The 12,234-nt window shown below is 41.3% G+C and overlaps 1 protein-coding gene across 1 annotated transcript in view; it reads right to left on the minus strand.

Moving 5' to 3' along the window:
- Positions 1–7,116, minus strand: part of LOC103506911 (myosin-VIIa) — a gene marked incomplete at its 5' end in the record, with an annotated part of 40,515 nt that extends 33,399 nt beyond the window's left edge. Inside the window, 7 exons of the mRNA XM_026821888.1 lie at positions 91–303; positions 1,765–1,976; positions 2,783–2,956; positions 3,476–3,640; positions 5,421–5,639; positions 6,532–6,684; positions 6,928–7,116. Of these exons, the coding sequence (XP_026677689.1) occupies positions 91–303; positions 1,765–1,976; positions 2,783–2,956; positions 3,476–3,640; positions 5,421–5,639; positions 6,532–6,684; positions 6,928–7,116 (1,325 nt within the window). The remainder of the gene's footprint in view (positions 1–90; positions 304–1,764; positions 1,977–2,782; positions 2,957–3,475; positions 3,641–5,420; positions 5,640–6,531; positions 6,685–6,927) is intronic.
- Positions 7,117–12,234: the final 5,118 nt, after the last annotated feature.

A 12,234-nucleotide genomic window follows, 5' to 3' on the forward strand; every position in this document is an offset into this window, starting at 1 on the left:
GGGGGATATAAAGTAAGAGAGAGGGAGGGAGGGAGGGAGAGAGCGTTATTTCCCCTATTATTCTGAATCCCTCCTTAAACTTATACTTACTGAATAGCTTCCTGGCAGGACTTGGGCAGATGTCCCCTCACCAGACAGCGATATCGGTTGAGAAATTCTACAAACGGCAAATGCACAGGATAGCCTTCTCTTCGGATTCGAATGATGTCTAGCATGCCGAGATATTTGAGTTGATCCAGCACCAGCTTGCTGTCGTAGTCATCAGGCGATTTCTTCATGTTGGGCTTGATACAGCGAACATACCTGAGGGAGAGAAAACCGAATTACTTTTGGTGAAGTTGACAGCCTTTCAAGATATCACTACGTTACCGAGAGGCTCACAGTAAAAGAGATGAGGGGTTGGGTGGAAGAGCTCCTTCAGGAGAACCCACTTATAAGAAAGAAAGAGACAAAGAAAAGGTAATCAAAAGCTCGAGAGAGAGAAAATCCTGGTAATGTCGCCAAAGATTGCTACTCTTTCAAAGTCCTCCCCAAGGCAAATTTTATCTCGTATTCCAAGCACAGCATTTTGCAAAAGATCGAAGCCTGGACCTTTGATGTGCAAGCTCACTTAAGCAGGAGGTTACGTCTGAGTGTAGTCTGTAAATAGTCCAAACGAGACCTCTTAAGTTAGAAACACACTACTATCACGTCACGTCACGTGAGCTCATGGGGAGTCAGAAAGATGTAGTTCAAAGTTTTCCCATAATAATGTAGGTAATCTCGTTCTGCACAGCTACACTACTATCATGAGGTCACGTGACGTGATAGAAGTCTGTTTATCTGCCTTTAACTACACGCAGCGGAATTGCTCGATAATATACAAGTGAACGATACTTACCAAGGGTTAGTAGCCTGAAGGACTTCCACCAGCGCTTGCAGCTGATGTCTAAACGTATCTCCTACTGTTGGTTTGCCCTATACCTTTGATGTGCAAACTCACTTGAGCAGGAGGTTACGTCTGAGTGTAGTCTGTAAATAGTCCAAACGAGACCTCTTAAGGTAGAAACACGCTACTATCACGTCACGTGAGCTCATGGGGAGTCAGAAAGATGTAGTTCAAAGTTTTCCCATAATATTGTAGGTAATCTCGTTCTGCACAGCTACCCTACTATCATGAGGTCACGTGACGTGATAGAAGTATGTTTATCTGCCTTTAACTACACGCAGCGGAATAGCCTGATAATATACAAGTGAACGATACTTACCAGGGGTTAGTAGCCTGAAGGACTTCCACCAGCGCTTGCAGCTGATGTCTAAACGTATCTCCTACTGTTGGTTTGCCTTTGCTGGTACCTCTGGCAGTCGTGTTGGCTCCCTGACCCATCCTAGCTACCGTGGTACCCAGGAGGTCCTGGTATTTGGTAAGTTCTCCAACAAACTTAGGCAAATTTTATCTCGTATTCCAAGCACAGCATTCTGCAAAAGATCGAAGCCTGGACCTTTGATGTGCAAGCTCACTTGAGCAGGAGGTTACGTCAGAGTGTAGTCTGTAAATAGTCCAAACGAGACCTCTTAAGTTAGAAACACACTACTATCACGTCACGTGAGCTCATGGGAAGTCAGAAAGATGTAGTTCGAAGTTCTCTCATAGCATTGTAGGTAATCTCGTTCAGCACAGCTACACTACTATCATGAGGTCACGTGCGTGATAGAAGTATGTTTATCTGCCTTTAACTACACGCAGCGGAATAGCCTGATAATATACAAGTGAATGATACTTACCAAGGGTTAGTAGCCTGAAGGACTTCCACCAGCGCTTGCAGCTGATGTCTAAACGTATCTCCTACTGTTGGTTTGCCCTTGCTGGTTCCTCTGGCAGTCGTGTTGGCTCCCTGACCCATCCTAGCTACCGTGGTACCCAGGAGGTCCTGGTATTTGGTAAGTTCTCCAACAAACTCATTGGTGGACCGACTCATGAAGTCGAAGAAAACATCCTGGGAATAGAGGAAGGATTTAATTCGAAGATGAGAAAATTCCAAGTGAAAAAAAGTGTTGTATTGGATTAAATTAGCAGGGGGGGGGGACATTTTCAAAGTCAACAAACGAATTAAATAATTTATTTCTGACACTAAGGGGTGATAAATGAAAATAAAAGGAAAATTTCCTCTTGAAATGGCATATGGATCAGTTCAATGAAAAGTTTTCCGCTCCGGCCGGGATTTGAACCCACCACCTCCGGCTAGCGAATCAGCCAAAGGCTAGAAGGGGGTTAACTAACATACATAGAGGACATACTAGAACTAGGGGATGGGCATGCTACGACACAGATCATATGCGTCTAATGTAGCAGTTGTTTCATTGCTGTAGAATAAAAACGGTGGTGAAACACTCTTTTTCTTACCTGGGTAACATCTCGGTTCTTATCGACAAATCCAGCCACCGTGTAGGTAACAGTGTTGTATTGGATTAAATTAGCAGGGGGAGACATTTTCAAAGTCAACGAACGAATTAAACAATTTATTTCTCTCTGAAACTAAGGGGTGATAAATAAAAATAAAAGGAAAATTTCCTCTTGAAATGGTTTATGGATCAGTTCAATGAAAAGTTTTCCGCTCCGGCCGGGATTCAAACCCACCACCTCTGGCTAGCGAATCAGCCAAAGGCTAGAAGGGGCTTAACCAACATACATAGAGGACATACTAGGGGGTGGGCATGCTACGACACAGACCATATGCGTCTAATGTAGCAGTTGTTTCATTGCTGCAGAATAAAAACGGTGGTGAAACACTCTTTTTCTTACCTGGGTAACATCTCGGTTCTTATCGACAAATCCAGCCACCGTGTAGGTAACAGAGCCAGCATAGTGAACGATACCAAACTCGAGCTCCCAGCGGCGCCTGTCCTCGCCTTTCACATAGCAGGGGTGGGGTTCGAACTCCGAATGAAGATTGACCAGATATGCGGAGTCTGAGCCCTAGCATAATACACAAGAGAATAATGTACCATTTTGTCAGCTCCCATAGCGTAGTGGTCACTGCGCTCGCCTTGCACGCGGGAGATCCGGGTTACAAGTAGGTACATTATTTATTACGTGGGATTTTTCCTCGGAGGTGTAATGCATAATCTCCTTGTTTATACTACTCGAGTACTAAAAAGTCCCTTCATAGTTACAGTTACCACCGCCTGGTATATACGCCTGTTAAAAGGGTTCAACCCCAAACGAAACATGTAATTTTATCCTGACTTATTTGACAATTTGCTTGCATGATAATTTGATAATGAAACTCCAAGGGTCACGTGGTAGGGAACCCCCACCAGTAGGCTACAACTATTTACTATTGTGGTCCAAATTTCAAACAGTTTTAAAAATAAAATTCCATACCCCGGCTAGGATTGAACTCACGCATTCCCGATTAGAAAGCGAGCGCCTTGACCACCACACTACCGAGGCAGCTAGTCGCAAGAAGTTTCAAACCGCCGAAATGCTACTTACTTCTTGTAGTTTGAGCGGTATCTCGGTAATATTGCCCCTGACATTGATCTGTCTCCGTAATACCACCTGCACGACATCTTCAAATTGTAATCCTAATAGTTCTGCTACAATGTTGAGGATTTCCGAATCCTCATTGGCTAATTTACATTTCTCTCCGTCTATGTCCTGGAAAACAAGAAACAAATTACGTAACCGCCCAATAATTTTGATAGAATATTGTATTGTCATCCAATATACGAGTAAGTACTTATGTCTATCAAATTTCATGCCAATCAGCCCAATAAAAATGGTTCAAAAGACATAAAAACAAACAAACAAACAAACAAGATGTCAAATGTAAAAAATACTCCATGAAAGTGACAAGAGATTCGGGGATTAAATACTTGGACGAACGAAAGTAGAGGTGATCGCAGAACTCTGTAAGAGTAACCGGTTTTTCCAACCAATAAGAACTTGGGCTTGGGATTCTTAAACACGGATTTCATGTCAGGGCTTTGATCACTGTAACTTCCGAAGTTATACCGATTCATAGACCTAAAAGACTTACCTGGAAAACCGTGTTTCCCAGCCACAAGATAGCGGAGAGCACCTTGAATATACCCTCGCACATATGTAGCATTAATGAAATAATATCTAATAATAATCTAGTAATAAGTCTAGTAATACCTACCTATTCTCTACCACGGCTGTTCTACAACCTATTACCTAACCTCTTCTTGACTTTCAAGATAGCAACGAGTGCCCATGATAAAGTAAGTCTAATTAAGTAATGAGTACCTATTCTAAAATTTCAGAACCATCATCAAGCAGCAATCGATACCAAAGACAGAATGGCAGATTGGAAAGACGAAAATCTTCCTACGAACCAAAGCTCATGAACCTCTCGAAGACAGGAGGAATCATATCATTACATCTCGGGCTGTGAAAATTCAGAGCCTGTGGAGGCGATATATACATAGGTAAAACATACGTACATAGGATAGACTTGCTATTCATGAATTATTTATTTGTGATGAAGCTGAGAGACTCTTCACAATTTTCATAAACAGCAGCAGTACTAAGACTTCCTTCATTCTCTTTTTTTCTTCGTCTTTTCCCGTGTTCAGACGTGGTCGGCGTTTTTCGTCAGCCTCTCAACCAGCCCTAACTAGGGTGATTCCTTTGGGCTGACATTTGGTTTTGGCTACAAATTTTAAGAGTGTATGCCCTTCGCACTCAACCTATGTTATCTCTTGAGCAAGGAAAATTTCAGGAGGATTCCTGGTTAACGTCCCTCAGCCAAACTGGTCATGGAGTTTACTAACAAGGTATATTCTATTCAATTTCAGGAAAGAGTTCCTACGACTTCGCAATGCAGTGATTCTGATCCAACACGCATACAAGGGATGGAAAATTCGCATCCGATTTTTACAGGAGCGTCGCGCTGCCATTGTCATTCAGTCGCGTCTACGCGGCGTGTTCGCGCGCGAGGTTGCGTCAGCGTTGCGTGAAATGCGCTTAAGTCTATCAAATTTCATGCCAATCAGCCCAATAAAAATGGCTCAAAAGATGAAAACAAACGAACAAAGATGTCAAATGTAAAAAATACTCCATGAAAGTGACAAGAGATTCGGGGATTAAATACTTGGACGAACGAAAGTAGAGGTGATCGCAGAACTCTGTAAGAGTAACCGGTTTTTCCAACCAATAAGAACTTGGGCTTGGGATTCTTAAACACGGATTTCATGTCAGGGCTTTGATCACTGTAACTTCCGAAGTTATACCGATTCATAGACCTAAAAGACTTACCTGGAAAACCGTGTTTCCTGAAGTTATACAGATTCCTAGACCTAAAAGACTTACCTGGAAAACCGTGTTTCCCAGCCACAAGATAGCGGAGAGCACCTTGAATATACCCTCGCACATATGTAGCCGTTATACCGATTCATAGACCTAAAAGACTTACCTGGAAAACCGTGTTTCCCAGCCACAAGATGGCGGAGAGCACCTTGAATATACCCTCGCACATATGTAGCGGTATGCGCAACACGTTGAACGCAAGCCGGAGTGCGTCAAATTTCCGCGCATCACTGACGCCCTCTATCCTAACACAGCCTGATTGATTCAGATATTTGTAGTGCTCCACTGGCCGAAGCTTGAGCGTTTCAGCTAGCTCTTTGTTCACCTGAAAACCAATCAGAAAAGAAGTTAGTTGTGATCTTGGCGGTCGCAAAAAGATAGATTTTTATTAAGCGTCTCGGGGCTAATGACAATCGAAGTCGTGCCCCCTTTAAAATAAATTTATGAAAAAAAATTAAGCGTCTCCACACATAATCGATCGACGATGTGAAGAGGTAAACCTATGTTGTTGAGGCCGTTTACGGTTTCAGTCGACGTCGATCACACATAATCGATCGACGATGTGAAGAGGTAAACCTATGTTGTTGAGGCCGTTTACGGTTTCAGTCGACGTCGATCGACCATCGGTCGACTATCTTTGACACACCTTAAAAGGGATTTGACGTCAGGGTATAATTGCTAAGATCTTTAGTGATCGGGGCTTTTTCTCTCCATTCGGCGACAAGCTATCCGCCTCCTCATATACCCTCACCCTGCCAGAGTGGGGCTGTGAAAATTCGGCGGCACACGATTGCCCAGATGTTCTCCCCCCACGCACAACGTTGCTTTCTGTGATCCACTAGGAATTGGTGCATTCAACGTGATATTGCCGCTGGGTCGTTCCAAGAAAATTCGGCGGCACACGATTGCCCACATGTTCTCCCCCCACGCACAACGTTGCTTTCTGTGATCCACTAGGAATTGGTGCATTCAACGTGATATTGCCGCTGGGTCGTTCCAAGTGTGTGCTAGGGAAACGCTTGTCCTCAATTCCTACAATAATTAGGCCTTTATAAGTACTCCTTATTAAGTAGCTATTCATGTTTATTAAGTGAAAAGTTCAAGGAACGATGACTTTCAGGAGGAGAAATTTTATGTCCCCTGTTTTTCTGAATTCCTCCTTATGCTCATACTTACTGAATAGCTTCCTGGCAGGACTTGGGCAAAGGTCCCCTCACCAGACAGCGATATCGGTTGAGGAATTCTACAAACGGCAAATGTACAGGATAGCCTTCTCTTCGGATTCGAATGATGTCTAGCATGCCGAGATATTTGAGTTGATCCAGCACCAGCTTACTGTCGTAGTCATCAGGCGATTTCTTCATGTTGGGCTTGATACAGCGAACATACCTGAGGGAGAGAAAACCGAATTACTTTTGGTGAAGTTGAGAGCCTTTCAAGATATCACTACGTTACCGAGAGGATCACAGTAAAAGAGATGAGGGGTTGGGTGGAAGAGCTCCTTCAGGAGAACCCACTTTAAAGAAAGAAAGAGACAAAGAAAAGGTAATCAAAAGCTCGAGAGAGAGAAAATCCTGGTAATGTCGCCAAAGATTGCTACTCTTTCAAATGACGGAGCACAAATATTGGAGGATGAACTTGGTGGTTTCCGTTTTGCCTGCACCAGATTCGCCACTGATGACACAAGACTGATTGACGTCCAAGTTCTGAAGAGAAGAGTAGGCCGCCTCTGCCAGGGCAAACACGTGGGGCTCCTGAGAGCCCATTTTGGCACCATGATATTCGCACACTTTCGACTGAAAGAGAACAGTACGTATAATGTCGGTTAGAAAAATTGGTATGGGATATCAAAGTCAAAGAATAGAATATACCTTGTTTATCCTTCTGAGATAGGACTGAAAAGTCCCTTTACCTAGAGATCTACTTCGATTTTTTTCTTTTTTTTTGAGTGGCCTATTTCGATTAACTTCAAATGGACTCATGATAAAGTACTCGCCTGGCAACCGAAAGGGCATGGGTTCAATCCTAGCTGAGGGAGAGAAAAAAAAAATCCACGCCCGTGAAAGTGGCAAAGTGTCTGCCTACAACATGAAACCCTTCCATTACTCTGAAGTTAAGGGTACACAAGCAGAGAGAACTAATCCTGACTTACAGTTTCATCTCCAGGTATATTTCAGTGTTTAGGGGAGAAGGAACGACATTTACACAAAGGTTTACCAAGTCATAAAAAATACATAAAGGGAGCACACCAGCCATATGGGAAGATAAAAACGTTGCCAACAACCAGAAAGCTCAACATCAGCTATGGCACACATGATGTGACATTGTGACTCCTTGTCAAATGTCAGAAAATACTCCCCTCAACACACCCTTCCTATGAGTTTTCCGAGAAAAGAGCTCCACCTCACAGGTTGAAAATGCTGAAATCCTAATCGGGTGAAGACAAGTGACATTACTTTGTTTCCCTTTTTTAGAAAACTTCTCAAGTTTTTATCACACAAAGGATCGTAGATTCGTAGAAGCTCAACCTTATCCTTTGGGACATTCACCCCTACACCCAAGCCTCAGAGTGAGCTTTTTACGTGTGGAGTTCAGCAAACTCCAAAGGTTGGTCAAGTTTTTTCTCACATAAGCTTTTTCTCTCTGAATCTTCAATTAAATTAAGATACTCTGTATTTGTAAGAACAACTTATCAGCGAAGTTAAAATATCAATACAATATTTTAATATTGAGACAAAATTCGCACCATTAATCAATCATTTAATTAAGAATCCTTATACGAGCTGATAACAATAAAGTACTTTTCACTCACAAATGGAATTAATTACATACTCTTTTACATATCTTTATAACTACATATGTAATTCATGTACCTTAGTACATAATTAGTTTAGAGTTTATCAACTTGACAGTGATGATGACTGTATCGTCTGTTTGAATTGAATGATTTACGACATTCTTCTGACTTCCCGGCTCTCTGTTCATTCATATTTCCACAAGTTTTTAGCACATTGTTTCATTCAGTCCAGGCTATAATTGCTTTAAGGTAAAACACCTACTCACCGTCTTCGTACCAAAAATCGGCATTTTTTTATTTAAGCGCCAAAAATAAGGAAACATGCCATTTGATGGGGGGAAATTCAACCCTCATAAAAATCACTCAAAATAATAAATTGAAAATCCTGGCCCATTTTATTGAGCTCGATTACACGAATTTTGTGATCAAGGGGAGATTACGAAGTTTGTAAGAAAGTAATCATTTGTTTTACTACCTCAGTACTCAAACCAAATTTAACTCTTCCTTACATTTCTTATATTGAGGATAGGGCTGAAAAATCCTCACCCCATACCCCATTTCAACCACCAATGAAAAGATAACAAACCTCTAATCCTCTCATTACCAAATAGCGTTGGCGTCAGAGAGACTTTTCAATAAAAATTTCAGTGAAATATTAGAAGCAACGTGACGCGTTCAAGACAAAAGTGCCTTATACTGAGAAATGGGGATGAAAAATCCTCACCCCATAGGCCCATACCCCATTCCAACCACCAATGAAAAGATAACAAACCTCTAAACCTCTTATTACCAAATAGCGTTGGCGTCAGAGAGACTTTTCAATAAAAATTTCAGTGAAATATTAGAAGCAACGTGACGCGTTCAAGACAAAAGAGAACTTAAGGGAAGGATAGAAGAACCTACATACCAACATACCCAATATTGTGAGAAATATCTAGATAAGGGTGCAAAGAGGGAGGGAAGAGAGGAAGGGAAGGCTTATAGGAAAGAAAGACATCTCCCTAAAAAAAGGGGAAAAGAGCCTGCACCTCCAGTCTCCCGTCTAGAAATGCATTAGGCTTATTGCAAGAGGGAGATGAAAGTTACTGGAGATATTCAACTTGGCGGGCCAAAGCGGGGGAGAGGAGGGAGCAATTTTTCCCCCAAAAAAAGAACAAAATAAGAGGCGCCAAAATGGCCCGACAAAACTGTGATTCAGGGGGGGGGGAAAGAAACATACTGATGCACCCTCACTTTACCATTTAGACGTATTTTAGGGAACACAGAGAGGGGCAAAAATTGTGAATATGGGAGAGGAATAAGGGACGAAATACAGAGGAGGGAAGCAGGCAATAAAACTTTTTTACCCGGATATTATTGTTCTTGGAAAGAGGGGGGTTTTATGACGTTTTCGAAGCAATACCTCCGGAGAGACGAAGCTTTTCCCTATAACAAGGCTGTTATTTTTCGTTCAAAGCGGCATCGGCACCAGAAGGAGAACATGGAGGGGTTGGAAAAAAGGGATTTTATTATTCATAATTAAATTTATTTTTTCTCTCTTGACATCATAAAAAATATGAGCTATAGTATCTTTATGTATAATGTACTCTTGGGAGAACCCCGCGAAAATACGGCTGGTTTTTGTGTCTGGTTATTTTGAAATGCCAGAGTTTGTTTTGCGCGGAGAGTTTGCAATAATGTGACTATATTGTGTAAATATGTAACGAGGCAACCGACTGGCTTTCTATCCTGTGCTCCTACTCTCCGATTTCGGGACGATAAGACCTCCGTTTTTACCATTCCCACCATTCCCTCTCTCAAACATCTGACAAAATAGCCTTAAAAAGAGTCTTTAGAATGCTTTAAAAGGTCTCCTGATTAGGCTAGATTTTTCAAAAGCAAAAACTGACACTGATCTTCAATAATGGAGAGTTCTTCGTATCTCTCCCAAAAAGCCTCCTCGAACCCTCAAAATCTTTCGCTTTTTTAGAAGGAGTTCTGTTTAAGCTGCCGTTAACGTTTTAAATCACACCCTTATCTTTCCAGGCAGGTGTTGATAAAGCGTTTACATTTCTGAATTCGTCGTTACAAGAGAGAGGACAAACAGTTAAATATTTATTTTCATTTTAACAGTTTTTTTTCCGTTTTAATGAAGCAGAATAGATTAACACTTCGGCACGCCCAAGCATCTAAATCAAAATATTTAAGAGAAAACTGTAGAGCAAGAGGAGAGGGATGGAGACGAAAAATAACGAGAAAAGAAAGCAAAAGCCAAGAAAAAAGAGAAAACTAAGAGGGAGAGAGGGAAGGAATTACAGGGAAACAATTATAGAGGGAGGACGAAAGAGGAGGGAGGGGGAGAAATAGGGGGAAAGAAGAGGGAGGAAGAGAGAGGGAGAGGGGAGAGAGAGGAGCGAGAAGAGAGGGAGGAAAGAGAGAACACTAAACGAGGCTTTTTTTGTGAACAAGGAGAAAACTGAGTTTTATGAATGACTCACTGAAAAGCTGTGCTTTTGGAACACAGGCCTTTCATTCCTCAGGTGGCATACTAGACACATTGGAGTGTAATCAAATGACAGTAGAAACATATATAAATGAGTGGATTGCATGGTCATATTGATGAGATTGAATATTGAACACAAGGGAAAGGAACTTACATGAAGAATATTATTATGAATCAAAATCGATAGAGAGATCTAATGCGTAACTTCGATAGCAATTTATATTCTTGCAATATCAGAAGTTAATGAGATGGAGAAAAATGGGAGTTTGTATGGACGGATGGCTATAAGGAAAGGAGGGAAGGAGAGAGATAAATGAAGGAAGAAAAAAGAAGGTGCAGGTAAAATTTCATTCAAGAAATCAAAAAGATGAGATCATCTATGTTTCTATGTACTCCAACAAAGGTTTACGTATAATGGAACCCTCCTGAAAAATCCCTCACTTGTTCAAGAACTGAAGAGACTTGGATTTTTTCCCCATTTTCATGGCACGAGTTAGATAGTGTGCTTTTCTATCGCAAGCCCCCCATTTCTCTTTCTTCTCAGAATGAATTATTGTGGCAGGTGAAACAGAGTAGAACGTAATCTGGAATCGTAAGGAAACTTACAAGGACACAGGATAGAAATCTCCCCTTTTGTGGTGATCCCTCAAAGAAAGGATTTTCAAAGGATTATGACACGTTTATGACATTTTCATTCCGTTTGATCGGATAAAACAACTGAGGTTTTATTGTCATCCCTCCTGTACCTAATCTGGTTTTTAAGTGACTTTATTTGCAATCATTTTTCTCTTTCACAATATCATTTCGTCATATACTCGGAACTTCTGGCTTGCTTTCCCATATTTAAAAATTCCTTTTGTGATATATTACCATAATGTCAAGTGGCATTTCCTTTTCTTTTTGGATTCGGTCAACAGTTAGGTAGGAATTTAGGACTGTTAGGACTGTTATTAGGTATACCTGTATTTCGAAATGTATTTCCTTCCTAATTTCATCAGCATTCACTGATTCATTCCTCTCCGTCAAAGATTTCTCTCCATATATGAATTCTTCGCTTCCCCTCCACAACTACATTGGTACAAGAAGAACCAGAACGTTCGTAAATAAAACGTCAAAAACAGCACTCTGTCTAGCGTTTAAACACGAAAGTACTTCCATATAGGTTCACAGTTGGAAAATCCGACAAGATGAGAAGTAGAGAAGCTGCAAATAAAATCAGACATATCTCGAAGCAAGGGAAAAATCTGTTTCCCTGAACATCTCACACCTGTAGAATCCAACTTTACAACGGTTGTAAAACTCATGACCATCAATGCAAACATCTCTGATAGATTTGTCGGAATTACCTCGGTTCCAGACGAAAGAAACAAATTCAAATTAGATGCGTCATGCGTCATTATCCGGTAAGTATGAAGTTGTAGCTCTCATTGAGTAGTTCATGGAATGACTCACATTGACTCACTACTCCCAAGTTATTACTATTGAGTTCTTACACCTTTTACCTTGATCTTAGTAGAATCTGTGGTGCGTGAACGAGGTTTGTATCACTTTGGGACAGTACAATTAGTTTGGTAATTACGTGGAGTCATTGTTGTGACTCATTCTACAGGTTCCATTTTCTATCCGTTTCCGTAATAAAAG

The sequence above is a fragment of the Diaphorina citri genome, unplaced genomic scaffold (assembly GCF_000475195.1).
Source record: "Diaphorina citri unplaced genomic scaffold, Diaci psyllid genome assembly version 1.1 scaffold271, whole genome shotgun sequence".
Classification (NCBI taxonomy): Eukaryota; Metazoa; Arthropoda; class Insecta; order Hemiptera; family Psyllidae; genus Diaphorina; species Diaphorina citri.